Below are 26,809 nucleotides of genomic sequence, written 5' to 3'. Positions count from 1 at the left end.
AAAAAAGGCGGGGTGCAGTGACTTGAGCCTATCATCCCAGTGCTCTGGGAGGCCGAGGCGGGTGGATTGCTTGAACTCAGGAGATTGAGACCAGACTGTACAAGGGCGAGAACTTGTCTGTACCAAAAATAGAAAAACTAGCTGGGAGTTGTGGCATGTGACTGGAGTCCCAGCTACTCAGGAGACTGAGGCGGGAGGACCACGTGAGCCCAAGAGTTTGAGGTTGCAGTGAGATATGGCGCCACGGTGCTCTATCCAAGGTGACAGAGTGAGACTGACACTGTCTCAAAAAAAGAAAAAAACAACTGACACACAGAAAAAAGATTTGACTAAATGTTCCCTCCACAGCTCAATGTACTTAACAAGGTAAGCAAATACTTTCTAGGCAGAAAATAATGAAATAATAGATTTCAGAACCTTTCAACTCAGCGGGAGATCTTCCACCCCTGGAATGGAAAGGCGAAGGTTTCTATTTCACTGGTTTCACTTGCTCCACCAGTGAAAAAAATAGGAACAAAAACCTGTTTCAGATAAAAGCTGGTTGCCTAATAAGCATCCCGAGCATCAGAAAAGCTTCCTTGTGTTAAGTTATTCCAGACATCATGCCTTCCAGGTAGGCAGTTAAATGCCTTTGGGTTGTTTATCTGGTCTATTTGGGCAAAAGAGCAGGACCCGCTCCATCGTCACAGGTGTGCCTGTCACCACAGGTGTGGCAGTGCTTGCCTGCGGTCGTCATGGAGCTCAGGCCGAGTGAGACCGGAAACCGTCTAATTCTAGACTGATCTTTCCTCTGTGCCCGCAGAGTGAGCCGCTGTGAAGACAAAACTGGCAGCTTCATTTTGAAGTCCCTCTTACCTCATCCACAAGATCCTCTGTGGTTTAGGAATCATAATCTTTTAAGTCTCTAGAGAATACTTAGATAGTATTTGTACAGGCCCTTACTTTACAGATAGAAAAGTAAGGATAAAGCTGGCCTTATTTTATACTGTCTGTAAGCTGAGAGGGTACTGGTCAGGCCAGTCTGAGCTGAGCATCCAGTGCTGCTCTTTGTCCCCACACCACACTGAGGGGAGAAGGGCGCGGCTGTGTTTGGGGGCAGTGGCAGTGCTAGAAGATAATCCACACTTTTTGCTTAAGGGGGACTTGAGAGTGGGCAGTTAAATAAGCTTTGGTGGGCCAGAGAGTATATGGGTAAGATTTTCTAAAAAAAACTCTATAATAAATGTATTTACCCATTTATCTTCCTACTGTTTCAAATGGCCACCTGGGCTACAGAAGGAGTCCTATGTCTGTGCACTTGTGATGCCAGCAAACGTGGCCCAGCTAGGCCGGGCCCTGCAGGAGCAGCTCCCAGCACTGTAGGTCCTGCTGGGAGTCCTGGTACTGGTGGGTGGGGGTGAGGGGACTCTGCACCAAAATATCTCCAGGCAGGGTTGAAAGGCTGCTCTCTAAATGATGAACCCACTCTCGGAGGATAAAACAAACTAAGAGTAATTGCATGTTTAGATTATATTTTAATTTTTTTTTTGGAGATAGAGTCTCACTATGTCGCCCTTGGTAGCAAGGTGTCACAGCTCACAGCAACCTCAAATGCTTGGACTTAAGTGATTCTCTTGCCCCAGCCTCCCAAGTAGCTGGGACTACAGGTGCCCGCCACAACGTCTGGCTTTTTTTTTTTGGTTGGAGTTGTCATTGGGCTGGGTTCGAACACGCCACCTCCTGTGTACGTGTTTGGCGCCCCAGCCGCCAAGGTACAGGCACCAAGCCAAGACTATATTTTAATATACTAGGAAGTAGAGAGAAAAGTCAATCTATAGCTTTCTTTAGTTACTTTAATACAGTACAGACTGCTCTAAAGAACGCGATGAACGGCGTCATACCTGAAGAGGGAGGAATGGCACGTTGTTTTTAACCTTTCCTTACAATTGTGCATGTTTGAACTTTAAACATTTTAATTAATAGCTGCACCTCACCTCTTGTCCTTGCTCTTAGATGTAAACCTTTGCATCTCTCATTACTTTCTTCTCTTCTCTCCAGAACCCTCATTCTCTCCGCAGATGGCCAAGAAATCTGAAGCCCTAAGGACCCAACCTTTCCTTCTGCTTCCTTCAGTATCTGTCTCTGCTTGTTCACTCCCCTTTAGTTTCTGGAGAAGAGGTGTCCCTGCTCCTTCCCAGGGTCAACTCTGTTGCCTCTGCCTTTTGCACAACTGTAAGTAAAAAGTCAAACCTTCCATTCTTCAGAACTTTGTCCAGGATTCCCCTTCACGTCATCTCCCGTATGGTTTCTTGGACTCTGTGCACGTGCCCAGATTTTACTCACTGTAAGCAATCCTTTCTCAGCGCCTGTTCTTGTTGGAGGGACGGTATCTGCTTCCCTTCTTTGTAAGCATCTTTCTTTCCTTATTCATTGTCTTCACTTTACTTTTCTCTCATTCTCTACCCCCTAAATTCTTGCTTCAACCAAGGCTGAATGAAAATCGTTTTATCAAATTCACTGTTAAATATAACGTTCAGGGGAGGCCATCGCTTTGGACTGAGTTCCTGGGCTAGACCTCAACAGAGCAGACCAGACAGCAATGGAGTCCGGCCTCCTGCTTGGTGCCACATAATCAAACCCAACTTTAAAATAGACCATTAAAAAAAAATGGTAGACTGACAATCAGAAAGGGTCTGGTCAACCTGAGCCAACGTGATAAAGAAGTCCTGCCTGCTTAAATCCCAGGTGGAAAGTAATCTGAAGTGTTTCGATGCTAACCAATCTGCTTCTTACACAGCACTGAACCTGCTCAAGTTTTCTTACAAAAACCGACTGTTCTGCTGTGCCTAGCGGTGTGCCTTTCTATTTCATAGATGGGATACTACCCGATTCATGAATAGCTAATAAAAGCCAATTAGACCTTTACACTTAATTTCTTGGAATGCTGTTTTTTAAAAAATAATTTTTATTTATATGCTTTTCATTTTTTAGAGATGGTGGTCTTTGTACGTTTGTGGTCTCAAACTTCTGGACTCCAAGGGATCCTCCTGCCTGAGCCCCCCCGCTAGCTGAGACCACAGGTAATGCCCTGACTCAGGGAAAATTTTAGTCTTGTTTTTTTTTTTTTGCAGTTTTTGGCAGGGCTGGGTTTGAACCCACTACCTGTGGTATATGGAGCCAGAGCCCTACTCCTTGGGTCACAGGCACCGCCCATCAAATTTTAGTCTTTGATATCATCAACATCATATCTCTTTTGATATCAGCAACATAATGATGACCTCTTTTCACCCTTCATTCTGTTTCAAAGGTCCACTCCTCTGACTCTGCAAAATATTCATTTACCTTGTCCGGAGAGATCCACCGTCTTCTGGTGTCCGGTTTTGCCATCAAAGAGCTCCATCACGTACTTCCCTTTGTCATTCGGAGTGGGTTCATTGATTTGTAGCCAGATCTGCTCCCCGGTGACCCCAGCCTTAACTCTCTCAGAATACTTTATGGCAGTCCCACTGTTAAAATCAAAGAGAGCTGATCTTTACTTTGTCTCTTACTGAAGAGGTCTTATCATAAAGTTTTATAGGTTTTCAAAGACCATGGGATCTGCATAGGTTATTCTCCTGCTTCAGAGAAACTCTGAGTGCCCATGCATAGGACTGGGATTCCAAGGCTCTGGTCTGCAAGGCTGAACATTTATTTTACTACCCATAGCAGTCTTGGCCCCAGGACAGATTGCAACATTAATACTTCTCAGTGGTATTAATTATTTTTGTTTTTGCTTGGATTTATTTGTAGGACTAAGGGAATCTTATATTATAACCACAGAGCTAATCTGTGGTTATAAATCAAATTTTACAAGCTAGTCTGTGCTTAAGGAGGGTCATCGGTGCCTGACATCCATTGACATATGTTGTTACAGATCTATTTAAAACGTATGCACAAATGCCAAGAGTGAATGGAAAGCAGAGTTGCTTCCAAAATGAATGAAGCACGTTCCCTGGCCCCCGGGTGTGGGTTTCTCAGTATTCCATAGTAGGTTGTGAGGGGTCTGTGCATTGTACTCTCTATAGAAGAATGAAAGGAAATCTTGCCCTTTGCTTTGTGATCTGCTGGTCTAGAAACGTTACTGTTATAGATGAAATAGGAGAAACATAGGTAGATGTACTCCTGGTGATATCCCAAGAAACTTTATGAAGAGTTTGTAAAAATGTGAGGAAATAAGGAAGAAAGCGGTACATGAAACTATGATAGCAACAATTATGGACAGAAAAAAAGACTGGAAGGAAGTGCTCCAAATTTTGCATATATTGCTAATAAAACTATCATTTTTTTTTTTTTTTTGCAGTTTTGGCCAGGGCTGGGTTTGAACCCACCACCTCTGGCATATGGGGCCAGCGCCCTACCCCTTTGAGCCACAGGTGCCGCCCAAAACTATCATTTTATACATTTTTCTAATTTGTAATGTGATGTTATAAATGTGTTTTCTAAAATCAGCATGTTTATGTTTGTAGTTGTAATAAACAAAGTGAACTTTTAAAAGCACAGAAAAAAATTTCACCAAAAAAATACATAGTATTTTTCTTATATGGGAATCTCCCTGCTATCTAGCATCCGTGGGGATTGGTAGGGTCCAAATGAACGGGGTTTCCGGTTGCTTGAGAGTTAAACATAGGCCTAATTCTATACACCATACCATAATATACCCTCTGTATTGACTTGATAGGAATAATGAAATATACTAATTGAAAGCAGATTAAGACAAAGACATACTTGACTTAATGTAACACAGTTTTACTGTATTATAAAACAGCTTGGTAAATGCAGTGTAGTTACTTAAATGGCAGTCAATACACTTTTCAACTTCACTACCCTATTTTTTTAGCTTCAGGTAACACACATTAACCCTTAAAACGGTGATAGAGAGCACCTGGGAGCTGTGGGCTTAATAGATGGCATGCCAGCTGACTAGCAGCCCCGAGCACCAAGTGTCAACTCTGATTTAGTTTCTTTGGCTAGGTAGTGTGCTGGTGCTTGAGTTCTGGTAACAGGGAGTATTCTGTTATCACTATATTCTTTAAAGAATGTTTGTTATCTAAAAAGATATTAAAAACTAAAATGACATAAAATACAGGGCAGAGAAACCCATCTGTACCCTGCAAATGCAGCCTGAGCAGTATGTCTGTCTGAGAGAATTAATTGTTCTCTGCCTTGTCATAATAAATCTGTTTGAATTCTTTAATCTCTAACATGCATTACAGTACCTGACTTTTGTAAAGTGTTTCAGAGAGACTAGGTATTATTGCTTCTAGTTTATATAAGAGAAAATTGAGATTCAGGAGATTAAATAACTTGTCCAATATTACAAGGGACCATAGCGGCGAAGTGAAGAGTAAAACCCATTTCAAGTGTTTTTCCTGAATCTTATAGGACCACAAACACACAAAAACTGCATGCAGCCGACTAGACCAAGTAACATAAGAAGCTTGAGCCTTGCTATTCTAATAGCAGTGTCCTCAGAACATATTTTTAACATTTGAATTTTTTAATCAGTAATTCTTATAGAGATAATGTATGCTTTTTAATTGATAATTCAATGAATTTTACTTCTCTCATCTTTAGGCTGATATATTAGAAGGTCCTAGACATCAGAGAGAAATTCCTAGAATTTGGTCTATTTTAACTCATAATTTCTTTCCTAAAAGGTATTCTGAACGAAACAGAAAAAAGGAATGAAACCCCAAGCATTCTACAGTGGAATTTTACCACTTCTCACTTTGAGAACTAAGGAAATAATAATAATAACACTGCTCTACATAACAATAAAGTCATCTTTAAAGAAAACACAGCTGGCGGCTTTGTGGGACCCAGCTCTGGTTATTGTTCAGTCTAGACTTCATGCAGCGTGACCATAGGCTGGGTACTGCCCTGATGAGCTCTCTGGAAGAGGCTCTCAGGGCTCAGCCCTCAGCTCAGCTCTCAGCTAGCTGTGTGACCTTAGGCAAGTCACCTCCCTGAGCCTGAGCTTCCTCATCACGAGAAAGTGGCTACGAAATGAAATCATATTCTAGAGGGCTTGGAGCAAAGTACATCTACTGCTTGTGATCACTGAAGGTACCACACAAATAAACACTGTTATCTGCACCCTCCTGGGGACGAGACTCGGCATTCTCCTCAAAGGGGCTTTTAGGAACATGTGATAGTTTGAAACAAGTGTCCTAAACCCCACCATCTGATTATCTGTGCCAGGCCTCTGCTCTCTTTCAGCTCAGAATCTTCCAAGGAAGCACAGAGGTTAAGGACCCTGGTGAGCTGTGCATATGGGAGGGTTCCTATCTCAGATCATGGAATCCCACAGGTGAACTTGAATATAATCCCTGTATAACTCCACAAAGGTAGCCTGGAATTAGAACGGATCTTCAGATGGGAGGCAGTGGCTCACACCCGTAATCCTAGCACTCTAGGAGGCCGAGGCAGTGGATTGCCTGAGCTCAGGAGTTTAGAGACCAGCTTGAGCAAGACCAAGACCCTGCTGCCGCCAAAAAATAAAAACACTAGCTGGGCGGGGTGGTGGGCACCTGTAGTCCCAGTTACTCAGGAGGTTGAGGCAAGAGACTTGCACAAGCCCAGGAGTTTGAGATTGCTGTGAGCTATGATGCCACAGTACTCTACCCAGGGTGACATAGTGAGACTCTGTCTCAAAAAAAAAAAAAAAAAGATCTTCAGGTTCAATCCAGTTCAAATACATGTTCCTCAAAATCATCTTGAGATCTCTAAAGCCTTCTGGGGACAGACAAGAAACATGTTAATGCCCAACTATGCCAATGGCAACGACAATAGCCTTGGGCACTCCTCTGGACCAGGCTTCTTTGGTAAATGGGCCATTAATTCACATGGTGTGAATTCTGGTGCACGCGGCATGTTTATACCAGAGCATAGGCTGTGTCAACTGCATATAGAAAGAGAAGGCTGAGAATGTGGCTCTGGGCACCTGGCAAAGCAGAGAAAGCCCAAGCATGACGGTCTGGAGTTGGAGATTTACATTATCGAGATATCAGTTAATTATGATACTTCTTAGATCACAAAGAAAGATTTACTATAGCCATTACTGGCCTCACCCAGTGAGGGAGAGAGCTAGCCTGCAGCAAGGGAATGCTCTGGTGTTTCTGTGCTGTGCTCATGACTGTCAGACTTGAGAATTAATAGGACTCCTTACCCAAGTCTCACTCCCCCCACCCCACAGCAAACAGGTTCGCATCTACTTACTTGTGGGACCAGTTCACTTTCAAATCATCCAGGTAGTAAGTCACGAAAGAGTACAGCCGGATGCCCTCAGCTGTGCTCTGGATCTTCAGGTCTGTAGCAGACAGAGCTGAGAGAAGAAAACAGCATATTTTATGCACTTGTCAGCCCATCCCGGCAGGGGAATAATAACAATAATATTGTGGTATAAAATTTTTAACTTACCTATTTTTTTGCATATTTCTGTTATCAGGTCTTTGAAGGCTACGGATAGAGGTTGAGAGCCAAATCTTTAGCATAAATATGCGCAATGTAAAGTCCAATCTCAAATAGTTCTCAAAAATTCCCTGTCCAGTGAAGGAAATTGGACAAGGGCTCTTTGAGGAAATAATTTAATTTTTTATCAGGTTTTTGAAGATCCTGGCTTATTTTGATATTTTTTCCCTTTAATTCTTTATAACTGTTGCCATATTTTACATTCTAGAGAAAGGGCCACAGTGAGATTTCCAGGAAGGTTCTTGGCTTTAGAATTCTCTTTCTTAAGTCCTAGGAAGCCTTGGTTTACATCAGAGGGTGTTTAGCTCACCTGCATCAGCAATTCGTAATGAATGAACCATCTAGGCCCCCTGGTCTTTCTTAGCCTTAATGCTTTTTACCAATCAATACATTTAGCCCTGCTCTACCAAGAGCAGGAAGGTAAAATCAGTCAGACTTCTGCTGTCAGAAGTCCTATGAAAGATTTGAAGTTCGGGGTGACATGGTTTCACCATCATGATATATTTGTCCTTAATCTCTGAATTTCTGAAAAATGGAAATCTCTTTCTTGCTTTTCTAATAACTGTGAGGCTTCAAATTTTCTATATAAATGTTTCTTGCTACCTTCCAGAGTGGATTTTTTTTGGTCATGCTTCTCAAAAAAATTTTTGATCCTGGAAGATTTTTATAGCGTTGAAACAAAAATGAGGATTTAAAAAACAGACCCCTCATGGGCTGTGGCCTATAAACTCTTGGAGATCAAAAGTATGTTTCTGCCTTCTACAAACGCTAAGAGTGAAGTATATTTGAATAAAATGAAAGTTCACTCTGCTGGCGTTTCAATTAAACTGGACAAAAAAAGGATAAAAAATCAGCACGACTTCAGTCGTCAGCCCAGTCTTGATTATAATTCTGGGGAACTATGCAGAGAACACACAGGACAGGGGTGGACTAACCTTCATCCACAAGCTTCAGTCTGCTCTTATCTTTTCCTCGGTCATCTTTCAGGATAACTTCATAAATCCCAGCATCTTTCTTGGAAAACTAAGGGAGAATGAATATGCCACACTGTGGCTTATCATAGCCCCAGGGTATGGTGTCCGCAGTTTTAAGGCTCTTGATTTATGCAACTGCCATCAAAACACACAGTGAGCGCACATCCAGCCACGCAGGTGATGAATGGTTCAGTGATGGTGTCCATCATAACGTGACCAGCTAGCATCCTGACTAAACTGATGCTACAGTCAGGCTGATTTGAGGCTTAAAGTCCTTACGTTTTACTCTGCCTTCATTTATTAAAAATAATGTTTGAAAGTTGTGCTCTTTTTGACAACAAGTAGATGAAAATCTCTACTTGAAGACTGTGTCTGACTGTCTCTGTACTTTTAGGGAACAAGTTATCATGAGACTTAAGTACAAAGAAAGAAAAATCCACTTAACAGCTCATATATGAAAAAAAAAAGTAGCTCAGTATCATCCAGCTGATACTGGTTGGAAATCTGACAAATCCTTGTATGTCCCAAGGTAAAAGAAGCTTTTGTGCTCCTATAGCAGTTAGGAGTTACACTATTAGAAATTCCTTGGGCATGAAAGGAATATAGACTCTAGTCTGGGGGAAGGAGGTAGGATACAGAGCTAATACATTTCACATTTTTTTTTCCCAGTGGTAAGATAGGATTTTATTAGAAATACAGAAGAGGTAAAAAACACCAGAGCTTCTGGCAAGGGGAAAGACCAAGTGGGGAGTCTCTACGTGGGCTCTTTATCTAGGGGTATTAGGTCTTGAGAATTACAGTTGGCCAGGACTTGGCAAGGAGAAACACGTTTTCAATTTTTTTTTTTTTTTTATTAAATCATAGCTGTGTACATTAGTATGATCATGGGGCACCTTACACTTGGTTCATAGACCGTTTGACACATTTTCATCACACTGGTTAACATAGCCTTCCTGGCATTTTCTTAGTTATTTTGCTAAACCCTTTACATTCCACATTTACTAGGATTCACATACACCCTTGTAAGATGCACTGCAGATGCAATCCCACCAATCCGCTATATTTCACATTTGTAATCACCCACCTCTGTTATAAGCAGGGTGCATATGCCATCCTTAAAGTCGTGCTTCTCGTCCACCGATATCTCCCTCTCATCTTTGTACCACACAATGTGAGTCTCCTTGTTAATATTAGCCACCTAGAAAAAAAAAATCACAATTACCCCTTTTTGAAACAGTGACATTTTGCTCTTATGAAACTAAATAGTTCTAAATGCAGCAAGGTACAGAAGAAAAAGCAGTGAACGTGGAGTCAGAAGACACAGATTTCTCAGGGAATCGATCAAAAGCTATTTTAATGGAGAAGAGTTTAGAATAGAGTGAATACCAATGAATAACCCTACATCAATAGCATCTCTACTTCCAGCAATAAAATAAATCATTTGGTAGAAAAGAAAAGAGAGGATACATGCATGTTAATATACACCCTTAAAATAAAAATCTCAAAACCAAGGAGTAGAAATCTCAGTAGATTAAAATACAGGCTGTATCACAAAAGCACATGGCTTTACTAAAGAAACAGAATGGGTAAGCCCCAATCTATAGCTAATCATTAAATAAAAGAAAAATGAAACATTGCTGTCATATGTTGGGGAGGTTTTTTCTTTTTTGCAGTTTTTGGCTGGGGCTGGGTTTGAACCCGCCACCTCTGGCATGTGAGGCCGGCGCCCTACTCCTTTGAGCCACAGGCACCACCCGAGAGGTATATTTTAATAAATTAGTTGCTTAGCAATTTTGAGGAGACTCATTTAGATCCAGATCTGTACATATCATAAATTTCAAATGGACTAAACAACCATATGAGTAAAAGGATTTTGAACTTTATAATGTTTGAGTTTTTTACAAAAGGTAATATGTGTATGTATTCTCATATAATTCAAATTGTATAAAACAATAAAGACATCATATAAATCAAGAAAATAATTTCAAAGAGTACGCGGAATCATTGGTGAAATGTATATACAATTGCCCAAAGAGGAAATACAACTCTAAAACCAACAGACAAAGAAAATGTTAAGTCTTATTAGAAACAAGAATATGTACATTTTAAAATGTGAAAAAAATTTCAGCTAATAAATGATCATAGGAACCAGCACTGGTAGCTGTCATGAAACCAGCACACACCATCATTCTTTATGACCCTGCAAACTGGTTGCCTTGAATTATGGAAACTGCGTTACTAGGTGACATTGGCCCAGTTAGAAAGCTGCATCTGGACTGGGAGGGACTAGAAATGGACTCCATAGCTTCGGGCTTTGCTTAGTACATCTCTTGTCATTTGGCCCCGTCCCTTATGGGGATCCTGGCAGCTCTGCCAAGGAAGTTGGATCCTTGGACACGAGAGTTTTGTGGAAGCCAGGACACTGTCTCCCACACCCGCCTGACGTGGAGCTTGTCTTCTTGCACCTGAATTTCCTTTCATCTGAAGTGGCCAGGGGAGCAGCTCCACACGTGGACTCCTGCAGGAGAGCAATGCCCAGCGCTGCCTCTCAGGAAAGCGAGGGGGTCCCCCTATATTCCGGAGAGCACTAGTGCCGAGGGGGGTCCGGGTCAGTCTTGTGCGGCTGGATGTTTAGCAGCACATGGTCCATGAACTATAAGGTGGCATGTAAACTGCTACCATAATGGAACAAAAAGCCATGAGAGGACAGAGGAAGTTTCATTCTACCTGGGCTGAGAAGGGCGAGGCCTTAGAGAGGTGACTGAGTGGGGCCTGAGCAAGGATCATCAGAGAAGCTGGAAGGAGAAGGCTGTTTTGGGCATTGCAGCAGCATAAGCCCATATGCGTGAATATCCGCAACTTTTTCTGGGCTCCCCCTGATTGCTCAGAATCTGGGTGAGGAACTGATTCTCCTGAGAAAGCCAGGAGCCGAGGATAGCAGAACTTACCTCCCAGAGAGTCACAGCTTGCACAGGAGGAGGAGGGACTTGTGGGCTTGTGGGACAGGGACGGAGGATGGGAGGGACCTTGTGGGTGAGAACGTGAGTGGGGGGCAGCGTGGCAGTGGGCCACCGGATGACAGAGAAAGGGAGGGTTTCAGCTGATGCCTGTGGAAGAGTTTTCTCAGCAACTTTGCTATTTCCTGAGTGTCTGAAATGTAGAATTGGTTTTTCTAATACATATTTCTGATAGACTGCTGTTTCTTTGAATGTATCAGAGCTCGCAGAGACTGGGGCACTTGGGTTCTGGCTTTTTAAAATGACAACTGGCAAATCCACACCAAACACTACACCCATGCAGAGGCATTTGAGTGACCTGGCTAGCACGACCTGGGAGTTCCAATCTTACCTGATGGCTCCTCCCCCAAGCTCAGCTAAACACCACATGCTGAGGTACAAAGAGTTCAGCACGTGATGTCAAATTTTTTTCCCCAAAATCTTTCCAAAGGCCTAATAAAGACAATCAGTTGTGAATTTTGCCAGCTCTTGACCAAACCTCTACCCTCAAGGCAGTAGAGTGGCTCAGAACAGCTGGGAAACACAGAGGTAGCCCTGTCAGTCTCAGAGTTTGGATAATGGGGTTTAATAAAAACATCGTGAATGTCCTGATTCTGGAATAGGTCTACCACTTCCAGCGTGAATTGGCCTAGAACAAAAACAATGTGAGAACCTTCTGAGGCTACTAATTAAGAATTGGTGTCTTTTATTAACTAGGTCATGAGTAGTTGCCTTCTTAACTCTTTATGTCACTTTGTTTTATTTATTTTTATTTATTTATTTTTTTGTGTGGTTTTTAGCCGGGGCTGGGTTTGAACCCGCCACCTCCGACATACAGGACTGGCGCCCTACTCCTTGAGCCACAGGCGCCACCCTGTCACTTTGTTTTAAATGTTTCTAACCAACAAATGGTTATGGTAACACCTTCAATAGGAGGTGCTCTGTATTATTTGGGTTCACACGCAGGGGTCAAAAAATTGTTCCTCCTCTTCTCCATATTCTATTTATCTTTATTTCACTTGAATCACTGTTAAAAATTTATCTACTTCTTACCTTGCATTTCAAAAGTACGTTACAGTCACCAGTCACTTCCCAACTCAAATACTCAGCAAAATGTGGACCTGTAATATTTTAATGGCATCAGCAATTACTCCGTGAGTCTCAAATGCAAAACCAAAGCTTATTCTTAAATCCCAAGGTGATTTATGTTTGAAGTAAAAATCTAAAATTTCTAGACTTGGTTTTTAAATATTTTAAACATCTGCATATTGAATAATAAATATAATTTTCAATTATTTTATTTACTAGGAATTATTAGCATAATATTCATTTTAATTTGTTTGCGGAAATAAACTTGAAATACTTTGTTTAAAAAATAGAGAATTTTCTCTTTTTCCTCTGCCTATTTTTACCTTGTTTTCTGATCCATTCTTGGCGCTGGAATTCAGCTTCTTTCTGGAGCTTTTTGTAAACTAGAAATTGAAAAACAAGGTGGTACGAAATTGAGTTGAGCAGTATAAATGCACCTGCTCCCCACTGTGCTAAATTATTTATATTCATTATCGTAACACTCAGACATTGTGACAGCTCTACTTGTTTTTCACGTTTATAGGTGAAGAAATAGGATTAGAAAGGTTAAGTAATTTGTCCAAGGTTATAAGTCTAGGAAATAGAGAAACGGTATTGGATGTTGTAAATATAAGCAGCTGGCCAGCCTTTCCATTGCTTTGTTAAATGCTATATTTGAAATCTTGGTAGTCTTTATGTAGATTGACTACAATCGCGTTATAATGTATGATTAATAGATTTGGCAGGTCCTACTTTGGCGTATTTGCCTCCTCAATGTAAGTCAAGTAAGTTTGTTTCCTAGACACATTCACAGAGTTGGTTGTATCGCGACGTCCCTCACTGGAGAATGTAGTAATAAAATATTTGCTTATAGATGAGTCTAATTATAATCTTGGGGGATAGGAATAAATTCAATATTCTTTTAAATGAACTTTTATATTTGTGAAATGAAATACTCTGTGATGTGTTGACTAAAAGTTAGATTTTGAACCCTGGAATTCATTTCAGAAAGAATCCCTACTCTTTCACGTGACTACTTTTGTGTTGTGGGATGTTTAGACTGAAGGAATGTCAAGGTCCTCCAGTCAGTATTCCAGGGTTCTCACCATCTCCAAGGAGAACGAGAGTCGAATGGTTGGTCGCTTTTCCATCGTGAAGCTGGAAAGTGTAGGTGCCCTCGTCTTCGTCCTGCAGTTTTTCCATGAACATTTCAATTATGCCAGTGTTTCGGTCAATATGCATTTTGTATTTCTTCCATGTGAAAAGGGAAAGACAGAAATCAGTGAGGTCCATATTTTACTTTGATGACAATACACCTGATGAAATAAAAATAACCCCCAAAGAATCATAATTTTAATAAATTTTCTTGAGAGCTGAGCAAGTTCTTTAACAACTTGTATCCAGGAAAAGGGAAATATTATGTGGCATATATGACCTGGATCAGACTTGATTACTAAAATGTCTGAAATTTAGTTTCTGAAATCTAAACAAAATTTTCTTTTTTTTTTTGTAGAGACAGAGTCTCACCTTATTGCCCTCGGTAGAGTGCTATGGCGTCACACGGCCCCCAACTCCAGGGCCCAGGCGATTCTCCTGCCTCAGCCTCCCGAGTAGCTGGGACTACAGGCGCCCGCCACAACACCCGGCTATTTTTTTGTTGCAGTTTGGCTGCGGCCGGGTTTGAACCCACCACCCTCGGTATATGGGTCCGGCGCCCTACTCACAGAGCCACAGGCACAGCCCCTAAACAAAATTTTCTTGCCCCAAGTCTTAAGATGTCAAAAAACTGATTATAGATTTTCATTTTACCTTCTAGATTACTTTTTCTTGAGACAGGGTCACTCTGTTGCCCAGGCTGGAGTGCAGTGGTCCAATCATAGCTCACTACAACCTCAAACTCCTGGGCTCAAGTGATACTCCTGCCTCAGCCTCCCAAGTACTTGTAACTCTAGCCATGTGCCATCACGCCTAGCTAATTTTTTAATTTTTTGTAGAGATGGCATCTTGCTATGTTGCCCAGGCTATACTCGAACTCTTTTTTTTTTTTCTGAGCCAGAGTCTCACTATATTGCCCTCCGGGGAGTGCCGTGGCATCATAGCTAACAGTAACCTCCAACTCCTGGGCTCAAATGATCCTCTTGTCTTAGCCTCCTAAGTAGCTGGAATTACAGGTGCCTACCACAACACCCAGCTAGTTTTTAGAGATGGGGTCTCACTCTTACTCCAGCAATCTACCCATCTTGGCCTCCGAGAATGCTAGGATTATAGGGGTGAGCCACTGCACCTGGCCCATGATACTCAAACTCTTGGCCTCAAGTAACCCTCCCATGTTGGCCTTTCAGAGTGCTATGATTACAGGGGTAAGCCACTGTGCAGGCCCTGTCCTTTCTGAGTCTTTAAAGTTTAATTTTTAACAATAAAAATGCATTGTTAGCCAGAAAATCAATAAAATACTACATTTTTCTGAGCCCTTTCCATTCTCAAAAGTGTCCTAGCATGGATAATACCATATAGTCGATCTGTATTTTGTTTTACATTTTTTTTTTTTTACTTGTGATAGTGATTTAAACTCCCCACCCCAACTTACCTGTAGCCTAATAGACTTTCTTAGTCTATTCTACAATGATATTTTTTAAAAATCTAAAAAAGTGGAAAACCTACCGGCCCTTCAAAAATTTCCCTTTCATTAAATATGTAGTTGACCTTGGCGTTGCCTGACAGCTTCTCAGCCTGCATCCAAAACCGGACCTGCCCTTTCTCCAGAATTTCAACTGCCAACTGTGATTTAATTGGGACAACTATGAAAAGTAAAAAGAAACATAGTAATTATATCGGTAGCCAATTACATTGAGATGGATTTTCTAGGCAATGGAGATGACAACGAAACCTTCTTGGGAAGCCCAGAAGCATAAGAGTGTTGTAGGGAAAGCCTCAGATGAAGGACGGAAGCCCTGGATTCTGATCCTTTGGGCAATTTACTCCCCTTTTCTGAATCATACTTGTCTCATCTGTAAAAATGAGGAGGATTACTTACCTCCAGGGGAACTTCTAGTCAACATCTACGACCCTCTACTGTGACTTTCATTAGGTTTCTTTAGGAGCAAAAGTGGGATGAAATGTTTTGGGCTGGCCCCAAGAGAGCTCGAGTCCAGTCCAAGCTCAGCTACTAACAAACGGACCTCACATTGCTGCACTTCGCCTGACTGGTCTGTAAATGAGTAGAATTAAACTAAATGCTGTAACTAGCCAAGACATTTCCCAGCTCCAACATCTAAGGATTCGATATCTTAATTACTTGAAAATATTTATAAAGGAGTTACATTTGACTTTTTCAAACAATTTAACTCACGTTGAGGGCTCTTTCAAATGTTTTTTAAAATGAATCTTTAAAAAGAATTAATGGTGACTATATATACAAGATGAACTAGCTGGTCATGTAAACCTTTTCCATCCCAATGACCCATCAGTTCATTTTAGTTCTAAGGCCAAGCAAAAATTCTCAGAAGTAAATGAATGAGTCCCTAGGAGATACGGCATTGTTTTCTTCTCGTGGAATCACTGATGTACACCTGTGTCTCTTAAGCTAGCAGTCCCCAACCTTTTTGGAACCAGGGATTGGTTTCCCAGAAGACAATTTTTCCATGAACAGGGATGGGGGCAGGACAAAGGGGATGGGGTGGGAAGTGGACCTCAGTAATGTGGGCAGCGGCTGTAAATACAGATAAAGCTTCACTGACTGGCCCTGGCTCACTGCCTGCTGTGCGGCCAAGTTCCTAACAGGCCACTGACCTGAACATTTTGGCACCAGAGACCAGTTTCATTGAAGGCAGTTTTCCCAGAGCATGGGTGGGGCTTGGGGAAGGGAAATGGCCCGGGAAGCCGTGCTCGGGTAGTGAAGTGTGCAGCCTAGTTCCCTAATGGGCTGCAGCCTGGTATTGGTCAACAGCCTGGTGGTTGGGGACCACAGGCCTAAGCCATTTAGATCTCCGGTTGCTGACATCTCTCAAAACCACCTTTTAAATTTCTTGTAACTTGAAAATCCTCTCTAGAAAGGCTCCCCCAACTGAAGCTTTAAATCAGATGGGGCTCCAGGGCGTACTTTGTGGAAAAGCCTGGCTGTTTCTCACAGTTCATGGTTCTTAGCTTCCTTGCTGAGAAACCATCACTCTTTATTTTCACTCTTTGTTTTCACATTTAGTCAAATTTTAGCATGTACTATGTCTTAAATTACAACATTCCTAAACTCGTCTCAAATGTACACTAATGTTTCTTTATGTTTATGCTAAAATGACCCTTTTCAAGCTTCGAGGTATGCTTTCCTTTGCATGATTCCATTTATACTATAAAATTCAGTGGAAGATTCTTTCCAATTCAGGCCTGAGAGGAGGCCAGACATCATCTGCTGAGGGTGCCACAGTGGAAGAAGATGGGTTTTGGGGTCACACCGTGACCTTGACCAGTTACCTCCTATTTAAGCTGTGTGTTCTCCCCTGCTAACACGGTTGTGCTATGAAGAAGGGTGAATGGGTTAAGGAAACACATTATGACACTATGGGTAATGACCAGTGCTCTCCCAGGTCAGTCTTCCTTCTCCCTCATTTTACTGCAGATCAAGAGGAGAGAGCAGAATCGTATCCAGGTGGTAGATGGAGACCAGGGCTATTCCCTTTGCTCCTCTTCCCTCTGGTCCTGCTGTCCACTCTGCAGGACACTGGTGGTTTGCCAGTGTGGGCACCATGTCTGAGTGAAGCAGAGAATGGACAGGACCCAGGGTGGTGAGGCCAGAGGCTAAGCTTTCTCCTCACAAGACCCTCATGCTTGCTACAAGTAAGCCTTGAGGACAGTGGGAAGTGCCATCTCTTCTAGAAATGTCTGGAGACTCCATTGTGGGGCACTTCATATATGAATGAGGTGGGTACCTGCGAGGCCCAGAGAGGTGATGGAGGGGACAGGGTGGGCCCTGCGGGAAGCCTCCAGCTCCCATAAAGTTCACTGTTCTCCCTGAGTCATAAGAACATCGTGTGGGGAGCACTGCTCGTGGTGAATTGGCACAGAGGGCACAGCAGGTGCATGCAGGGGGACAGCCCACGCTCTGGGTAGGGAAACAGGCCCTGGGGCAGACCTAGGTTAGGCAGCTGTGTCAAGTCATCCTAGCACTGACCTTTTTAAGGTGGTGGTGGAGGTCAAATGATATAAATACCCTATAAAGAGTCTGGCTTATTATAAGTGGTCCGTAAGTGCTGGCTACTGGTATTTTAGTATCTCTTTCCTCCTCCAGTTGCTTCAGCAACATCCTACAATCACCAATTTTAGTTGACAACTAAGAGAACACACTGCCGAAGGCATATTTATGTGCCCGTCCTCTGTATATCTGTACCTACGCAGTGTACGTGTACAAGTGGGATGACAGGTGTCTACAGATGAAGGTCGGTATGAAGGGTACGGACTATACCAAAGTACACCCTTCCTTCTCCCTACAAAAATACCTTAAATCCTTGGCAGACAGATATATATTCAAATAAGCTACCTTTCCACATTGTAACTTGGTATCCATACTGGCAAGGCAGATTCAGTTATTTTCTATTTTTAGCTGTATACATTTTCCTTTTTTATTTTTCTCAGATCTAAATTTCCTTAAGCACTTTCCTCTAGCAGTTCATTTGCTCCAGCAAAATAGGTTATTTGCAGGTTTAAGGCATATGTTCAGTGGTTTTCAAAATATTTTTGAAAATAGCTTAATGCAGGAGAATTTACTGTGCCAAAGGGTAAAGTAATATCCCAGTCTTTTCTTCTTCTCCCACTTCTTCTCCTCTTCCTCCTTCTTTTTGAGACACAGTCTCACTATGTTGCCCTTGGGAGAGTGCTGTGCTATCACAGCTCACAGCAACCTCCAACTCCTGGGCTTAAGCGATTCTCTTGCCTCAGCCTCCCAAGTAGCTGGGACTACAGGTGCCCGCCACAACGCCTGACTGTTTTTTTGTTGTAGCTCTCATTGTTGTTTTAGCCAGCCCCGGCCGGGTTTGAACCCGCCAGCCCTGGTGTATGTGGCTGGCACCCTAGCTGCTGAGCTGCAGGCGCTGAGCCCTCCTCTTCTTCCTCCTCCCCTCTTTCTCCTCCTCCTCCCTTTTATTTATTTATTTATTTATTTATTTATTTATTTATTTATTTATTTATTTTTTGGCTAGAATGCAGTGGTATCATCATAACTCTCTACAACCTCAAACTCACAGGCTCAAACAATCCTCCTGCATCAGCCTCCTGAGTAGCTGGGACCACAGGTGCATCCTACCATTCCTGGCTAGTTTTTCTGTTTTTTGTAGAGATGGGTTCTCACTCTTGCTCAGGCTAGTCTTGAACTCCTGAGCTTAAGCAATCTACCCACCTCAGCCTCCCAGGATTATAGGCGTGAATTACCTTGCTTGGCCAGGAATACTATACTCTTTATTAATTCTGTAAGAAATGAGACCACTTCAAACTTTACAAAGATCTCTATAAAATGACTGTACTAACATGCCAACGTATACTAAGAGGAAGCGGATATGAACTAAGAAATCAGGTATGCTGCTTTAACCCCGTCATCAGATCTCTGAAAATATTCATGTGATGACCTCACTGGTGTGCTAGTGGTAAGTGAAAGAGAAGTACCAGAGCTACCATAAGCTTCCTTGTGCTGGGAGATCACACACTTGCGTGTCAGAGTTGTTTCAGACACATGCTTGGCCTGCGCCTACCGAAACACTCTAATGAAAGGACACTTGAGTTTGCGCTACCTTCTCTCCTAGCACCAACAGAGTACTTAGGCTTATGCTAAGTAAAATATCTCAACAAAAATGACAACAACACCAGGCAATGTCCTTGACGTTAATTCACTCTATCTCCAAGTCCAAGTCATCACTGAACCCCAGGGAGGCCCAGGTGGCTTGAGCCCGACAGTAACATCCACCCTCTCTTATCTCCATCCTGAGTAAATGTTGTTTGGACCAGTTATTGCCTAGACCAGTGATTTTCAACAGGTGCACCACAGCATCCTGGTGTGCTGTGAGAGGATCTCAAGTGTGCTGTGAAAAAATTTAAAGATCATTAGTTAAATTGCTTTTGAAAAAAGGTCAAAGCACCATAAATGTATTCTTTATCTTACTCTTTTTTTTTTTTGATCAACATAATTTAAGTGTGCTGTGGAAGTTAAACAACAGGTTTAAGTGTGCCGTGAGACAAAAAAGGTTGAAAAACACTGAACTAGGCAATCAGCGTTTACCATTGGACTAAGGAGATTAGTGGATACTACTGTTTGTCCCCATGTCCCCCAATATTGGAGAGTGCATGAGGCCTCTATCCTATGTGACGTGGAGACACACACTTCTGCTCGAAGCAGTGGCTTCTAGGATCGCTGCTCTGTTTTGATCTATGTTATGTTTCTCCTGAAGAGTTCACAGATCAACCAATACCGTATTTATTATCTCCTGTAACATCTCTATATAGCAGGTGCTATAAATTATTACAACAGCCACTTCTGGAAAAGAAACCGAGGCGCAGGGAAATGAGAGGGAGCTGCTCGGCTTTATGGAGTGAGTTGAAAGTACAGAACAAAGATAGTCCAGGCCAAACCTCTGCCTTCTACACAGTTTTTCAGAATTGCCTTTGAAAACCTTGTTCACGAGATGCCTTTTTCCAGTTTTGTGGCAAATACCCTTGCCAAATGCCATGTGGCAGACTCTCCCTTAGAATTTGGAAATCTGCATCCTATAGTTGCGCCCCAGGGACGCTCCACTCTGCTGCTTTGCTGAGCAAAGTTGACTTTGAACACATGACAGCTGGGGCCAGGAGTCACCAGCAGCCGCCTCCCCATCAAACAAGTCATTCCTTGCAGATGTAAGAGAAGGTGGGCAGTTGGCTCTAGAGTAGTGCGTGTGTTTTTAAAGCACAGTCTCCATTAAGAAGTTAGGAAAAGGCTAAGAATCTTCCTCCTAGAGAAATGCACATACTTGAATAAACAAAGTTTCACCCACAGTTTGGGATACAGTTTTCTGGATACTTGAAACTTCTACAAGGGGTTATAATTTTTTTTAATTATTTCAATTATTTAAAAATATGTTTTTAAAATTATTTAAAATACCGGATTTTAAAAGTAAGGAGTGTATGCTATCACATTCTATTTGCTGACTTAAACTCTAGGGTATAATTGTCTGGATGTTTCACTACTTTGGCCAATGAGAATTAATGGCAAGAGGTTCTTCCACACCAGTAGAAACTTCCGAGTCCCATTTCAGACTCCTTTCTCTGCTCTTAGGGGTCAACTGTGGAATTTAATCTTTTGTGTAGAAGGCACTTTATTGAAGGATGAGTAGACATTTCAGAGGGATTCTTTTTCTTACCCAGGAATCTTTACCTATTTTCCAGTTTAAAATGGTAGGTACTATCTTCAGATTGTTTTTATTTACAGCTACAATTTTTCTATTAAGGGCCAACATCACTAGGAAGAGATTAGTTTGCCAAAAGACCTATCAATGAATATATCCAGAAGATAGATCGTGATTTCCAAACATGTAGGCATAAAGTGGAGAACCTAATTACCTAGATATTACACCTATGTACTGGCCCGACACTTCTTTATGTAATGGCACTTGGGATATATTTTCTATGTAAATACCCTTGGTATTTCTGGAGAACAATGGCAAGGAAAAGAAGGTTACATCTAGAATGTGCTAACGATGTGTGTTCCATTATATGGTCTCATGAGGCTCTTCTTTGACCCTCATCAGAGCTATCATGTCATCTGCTCTATTCCAGAAACTTTCCTCAAGTAAGATTGCTAAAATCTGCAAATGTATTGTGGACACTTACCTGGGAACTTGTGTTCTTGGCTGAGAGCAAGTAAACGTTTCAATTCTGTAGGGAAAAAAAAAGAAAACAAACCTTAAACTACTAGAACCAAAGTCACCTAGTAATGAAGAATTGAGAAATGAAAGGCTCATTAGATTTGTCAATGAGCTGATTTGAAACTTACCTTCTTCATCTATTAAGTAGCTTGATGCTACTCCATCAGTGTCTGTGACGTCACAGGAGTAAATGCCCACATCATCCGTCCCGAGATCTTTGAAGGTTATTTTTGTCCTTCAGAATGAGATACTGTCTTAGAAATGATGCTGTGTGGGACCTGTGAACCTGTGTTTCAGCCTGTCACTGGGCATTTGCATCTGACACTCCATTCATTTCAAACCCTTCTCTTGCTGAACTAAAGCCTCCCCATTCTTGGTGTCTCAGGTGAAATGTCATTTTCTCTAGGAAGACTTTTCTGACCCTCTTCTGGTGGACCTGCAACCCCCTATCCCACGCTATTGCATATCAGCACAAGTGGATATGCTTTGCTGGGGAGTTTGAAATTCCCCCCTGGGGCAGAACCTGCCGTTGGTAACCCTGGATGCCTCTCCCAGGACATCCCGCCACTTCCCTTTTCTGAACTTGTCACACAGCATCTGTAGCCTCCCCACTGTATAATCCCTGTGTCTTCAGAGGTGTGTCTGCTTTGTTTACTGCTGTGTTTCCAGCACCCAGGACCTCGTCTGGCACGTGATAAACAAGCAAATGGCTCAGTGGTCTAGTTCATCCTGTTCTCTAACTTTGGCAAGTTATATTAGTAGCCGGTGACTAAAGCAGTCAAAGGTTTAAATGTTAAGTGCACAATGTGGAAGGAAAACTATAGTTTGTCTTTCCTTCAGACAAATGTGTTTTACTTCAAGAACTTTACAGCAATAGGGACATAAAAATGTCTTTTAATTATATTCAGCATTTCCTTGCCATTCAAGGAATGACAAAATTGCTATTTCTTTCTTTTACTTCTGAGATATGTTGGGCTTCTTTGTAATAGGAAAACATGCTTAGAAATACTTTGTTTTATCAAACACAATCCCAATGGTTGAAGCTATGAAAACATAAAGCTTGGTAAGTGTTTACTACAAAGCTTTTGCTATAAAGCAAAGTAAAAAGAAAACTCAAAATTTTGGAGCTAAAAGGAAATGATAGATCATAAAATCTTCCCCTCCTGACTTTTATAGAAAAAGAAATATGAGGTCCATGGAAGTAAAATAGCTGCCCGAGGTCATCTAGCCAGCTTCTGGGAGAGCCGGGCCTAGAACTCATGAATCCTACGCTTCCCACACAGAGTCCCTTCCAGGGCACAATTGCATCACTCCCCAGTGATGGTGAGAAAAGCAGAAGAGACTATACTTAGTCCATTTCATTTACCATAATTTGCATCACCAACTAGCAAGTTCTTCCTGGCCCTCCATAAACTTCCTCGTCTTTAAGATTTCAAAATGTCATAGATAATGAGAACCATCTTTAAAGTTGATTATAAGGTCAATCGAACTTTTCTAACATCATACACAAGATAAGACACGAGAAAGAACGCTAAATGGAATAATGGGAAAAGCACTTTATAAGGATTATTATTTTCAATGTTTAAGTTGGTTACGATGTATTACAATACCAGATACAAAATATTTGTGACTTCATCTTATTCTAAATAATTTAAGTGGAAATCAAAGAGCTTACCTCGCACTCCTCTTGTGAAAAAGAAACAATTATTGTGATTGAAATAGTCCTTACTTGTTGCCTTTGCTTTCCACTTCTAGTCGAGGCGAGCCCTCAGTGGACACATAATCTTTGGACCAGATGAATTCGGATTTTGGAGATGTCTTATCACATTCGAAATTCAATGAAATGACTCCATCATCATCCACATTTACAACAACTTCTTTGGTTCCTAGAAGATCAAGAAAAAAAAGATACTGATACTTTGTGGTACAAATTAGCCAAATAATTTATTACCTTGAGAGTCTTCACTTTAGCCTTTAAGCAGGGCCTGAGTGAGCCTGGGCCAGGGAGGAAAATCCCAGCTGCTCACTGTGGACAGCAGTCCTGTACCGCAATCCAACTTTTACACTGTAACATGAAAATAAATGAATGTGCCACATTTCAACACGATGGACGGTGTTGTTTTTCCAGGGTTGAGGAAAAATTGGTCCATGAGACTGATGGTACAGTTACGGAAGCAGATCGATTATAACAGAACAAGTCAGCCTTGGGAAAAAGCAAAGTTGAATGATTCTTATCAGGCCATAATTCATGACTTTTCTTTCCTTCAATAACAGCCACAGCCAATCAGTCATCAGGAAAGAATATTTATAGAAAGAGTTATAGAAACCAAAGAGAATTGAAGAGAAGAAAGTAAAGAGGCTAAGAATTGCCTGTATTCACATGTTCAAAGTCTGAAAGTCATTTAAGAATGAAGAAATACAAGGGAACAGGGGAGAGCAAGATGGCGGCCGAGTAACAGCTTCCCTGCAACTGGGCACTGTGAGTCTGGGGAGATAAGACTCCAGGCATCTCTGGCTGGTGGGGTCTGCCTATAATCATCCCTTTGAGGGTACAGGGAGTCAGTGAGAGACTTCTGGACCCCAAGAGGAGGACAAAAACAGTGGAAAACTGGCAAGATGGTGGCGTGTGTTCGATCGGTCTAATCCCGCCGGCACCTGTAAGTACAGCAGCAGTGAGACTGCAAACCAGAAAGGCCTTAATTGTGAACTGTTTTGGTGTTGTTGGACTTGGCACTCAGTTGAACTGCCTTGGGGAGAGCTTGAGCAGGAGTGCAGAGAACTCTGGGCACTGTCTAGGGCCCCAAACTGAGCCGCTGAGCCAGATGGAATTAATAGTGTTCAGCTGTGGGCCGCAGGGAGCCATTGTGAGAGAACTGCCCCGGCAAGCTCCGCCCTCAGGGTCACAGAGCAAGGATCGGGCGGGAGCTGGTAACCTAGTGACTGAGCAGCCTAAAGGCAGGGACTGGGTCGCCTTATACCCTTAACCCTCAGGGGCAGAGTGAGACTGGTTTTGGCACACTGGATAAGTGGATAGCCACTTCAGCAGTGATCTCAGTGACAAACACTTTCCTGGGAAAGCTTCTGCTTAGCCAAATTTATAAGTTTAAAGTGCCTTATAAGAGGGCTGAAGAGAGATTTAGGGTCTCCACCCTGTGGGGTTTGAGAAATCAGCAGAGGCCTCCAGTTGTATCAGCATTGTAATTAACACCTCAGAAGACCACCTGTTGCCCAGACAATATTCAACAAGACATATATACTGCTTTGTTTTTGGTTTGTTTGTTTGTTTATTTTGTTGTTGTTGTTTTGTTTTTTAATTTCAACCTTTTCTGTACAGACTTTTACTTTTCTTTTTTTTCTTTCTTTTCTTTCTCCATTTTTCTAGTTTAAATACAATTTCCCATTGCTGCCTTTTTCCATAATTAGAACTTCATTTTTGCTAGTGGTTCTACTCCTATTATTTTGTTTTTCACCCAATTTTATCCCGTAAAGTTTTCTGTTTCCTTGTTTTGGTTTGATTTATAGCATGTTTGTCCTTCCTCTCTACTTGGTGGAGGTGGGGTACTGTGTCCGATCAGGTTAGCAAAGAGCTGCTGACCTCAAGGGAACCACCCAACCCAGTACCCCCAGAGGTTGGGGATTTTTTAAAGGTTGGGTCAAAGTACCCTACTGTACAGCTATACTACTCCTGTCTTCCTCTTTCTGTGCCTCTCTTCTTTTTGTCAATATTCCTTTTTACCCATCCACTCTCCTTTCTCTATTTTCTTTTCTTTCTTTCTTTCTTTTTCTTTCTTTTATCCCTTCTTGCTCTTCAACCTTCTCATCCTTCTGGTCCTATACCAAAAGGACTCATTGAAACCTTAGTCCACAGGCATGGGAACTTAAAGAGCAAGAGGAAGTGAAAGAAAAATTAGGGCAAGGAAATAGATAAAAGAAATCACTCATGAGGAAGAATCAGCAGAAAACCCCTGGCAACATGAAGAACCAGTCCAGAGCAACTCCTCCAAGGGACTAAGAGGTAGCTACTATAGAGGATTCCACCTATAAAGAAATGTTAGGAATGACAGAAAGGGAATTTAGAATATACATGATGAAAACAATGAAGGAAATGATGGAAACAATGAAGGAAACTGCTAATAAAGTGGAAAATAACCAAAAGGAAATCCAAAAACAGAATCAAATAAGAGATGAATGATATGAAGAATATAGAAAGGATATAGCATAGCTGAAGGAACTGAAGCAGTTAATTAGGGAACTTAAAGACGCAATGGAAAGTATCAGCAACAGGTTAGACCATGCAGAAGAAAGAATTTCAGAGGTAGAGGACAAAGTTCTTGAGATAACTCAGACAATGGTCATCTACGTTTAATCTACTTAAACAGAACAATTTCCAGCCCAGAATTCTATACCCTGCTAAGCTAAGCTTTAAAATTGACGGAGAAATCAAATCATTTACAGACATACAAACATTGAGGAAATTTGCCACAACAAAACCAGCTCTACAGGAAATACTTCAACCTGTTATCATCACAATGGATCAGCAGCAAAGTAACAACTCAGAAATTAAAGGACAGAAACTAACTTCCACACGGATGCAAAAGATAAAATGGTCTCTCACAAAATAAGATGAATAGAATACTACCACACTTATCAATTATCTCAATAAATGTTAATGGCTTGAATCCCCCACTGAAGAGACATAGATTGGCTGACTGGATTAAAAAACACAACCCATCCATTTGCTGTCTGCAAGAAACACACCTGGCTTCAAAAGACAAATTAAAACTCTGAGTCAAGGGTTGGAAGACAATTTTTCAGGCAGATGGAATCCAGAAGAAAAGAGGAGTTGCAATCTCATTTTCAGATACATGTGGATTTAAAGCATCTAAAGTCAAAAAAGACAAAGATGGTCACTTTATATTGGCCAAGGGAAAAATACAACAAGAAGATGTTTCAATTCTAAATATTTATGCACCCAATTTAAATGCTCCTAGATTCTTGAAACAGACCTTACTCAGTCTGAGCAATATGATATCTGATAATACCATAATAACAGGGGACTTTAACACTCCTCTCACAGGACAGATCCTGGACAGATCCTCTAAACAGAAATTAAACAAAGATATAAGAGATTTAAATGAGACCCTAGAACAACTGTGCTTGATAGACACATATAGAACACTCCATCCCAAAGATAAAGAATATACATTCTTCTCATCACCCCATGGAACATTCTCCAAAATTGATCATATCCTGGGACACAAAACAAATATCAACAGAATCAAAAGAATTGAAATTTTACCTTGTATCTTCTCAGACCAGAAGGCACTAAAGGTGGAACTCAACTCTAACAAAAATGTTGAACCCCACACAAAGGCATGGAAATTAAACAACCTTCTGTTGAATAAGA

General features: G+C 41.6%; 1 protein-coding gene across 2 annotated transcripts in view; it reads right to left on the bottom strand.

Annotated features, from left to right (window-relative positions):
- The window catches only part of MYOM1 (myomesin 1), a 148,376-nt gene that overhangs the window by 8,326 nt on the left and 113,241 nt on the right, over positions 1-26,809 (bottom strand). For both annotated transcript variants that reach the window (XM_053571704.1, XM_053571702.1), the window contains 12 exons: positions 23,132-23,288; positions 21,531-21,637; positions 21,368-21,412; positions 15,188-15,324; positions 13,633-13,777; positions 12,871-12,930; positions 12,512-12,579; positions 9,547-9,660; positions 8,424-8,511; positions 7,438-7,476; positions 7,237-7,342; positions 3,322-3,485 (listed from right to left, as the gene is read on the bottom strand). In XM_053571704.1, coding sequence (XP_053427679.1) covers positions 3,322-3,485; positions 7,237-7,342; positions 7,438-7,476; positions 8,424-8,511; positions 9,547-9,660; positions 12,512-12,579; positions 12,871-12,930; positions 13,633-13,777; positions 15,188-15,324; positions 21,368-21,412; positions 21,531-21,637; positions 23,132-23,288 — 1,230 coding nt within the window. The remainder of the gene's footprint in view (positions 1-3,321; positions 3,486-7,236; positions 7,343-7,437; positions 7,477-8,423; positions 8,512-9,546; positions 9,661-12,511; positions 12,580-12,870; positions 12,931-13,632; positions 13,778-15,187; positions 15,325-21,367; positions 21,413-21,530; positions 21,638-23,131; positions 23,289-26,809) is intronic.

Source organism: Nycticebus coucang, chromosome 19 (assembly GCF_027406575.1).
Source record: "Nycticebus coucang isolate mNycCou1 chromosome 19, mNycCou1.pri, whole genome shotgun sequence".
Taxonomy (NCBI): Eukaryota; Metazoa; Chordata; class Mammalia; order Primates; family Lorisidae; genus Nycticebus; species Nycticebus coucang.
Note: the sequence above shows the minus strand (reverse complement) of the source record. Positions and strands in the feature narration are given on the sequence as shown.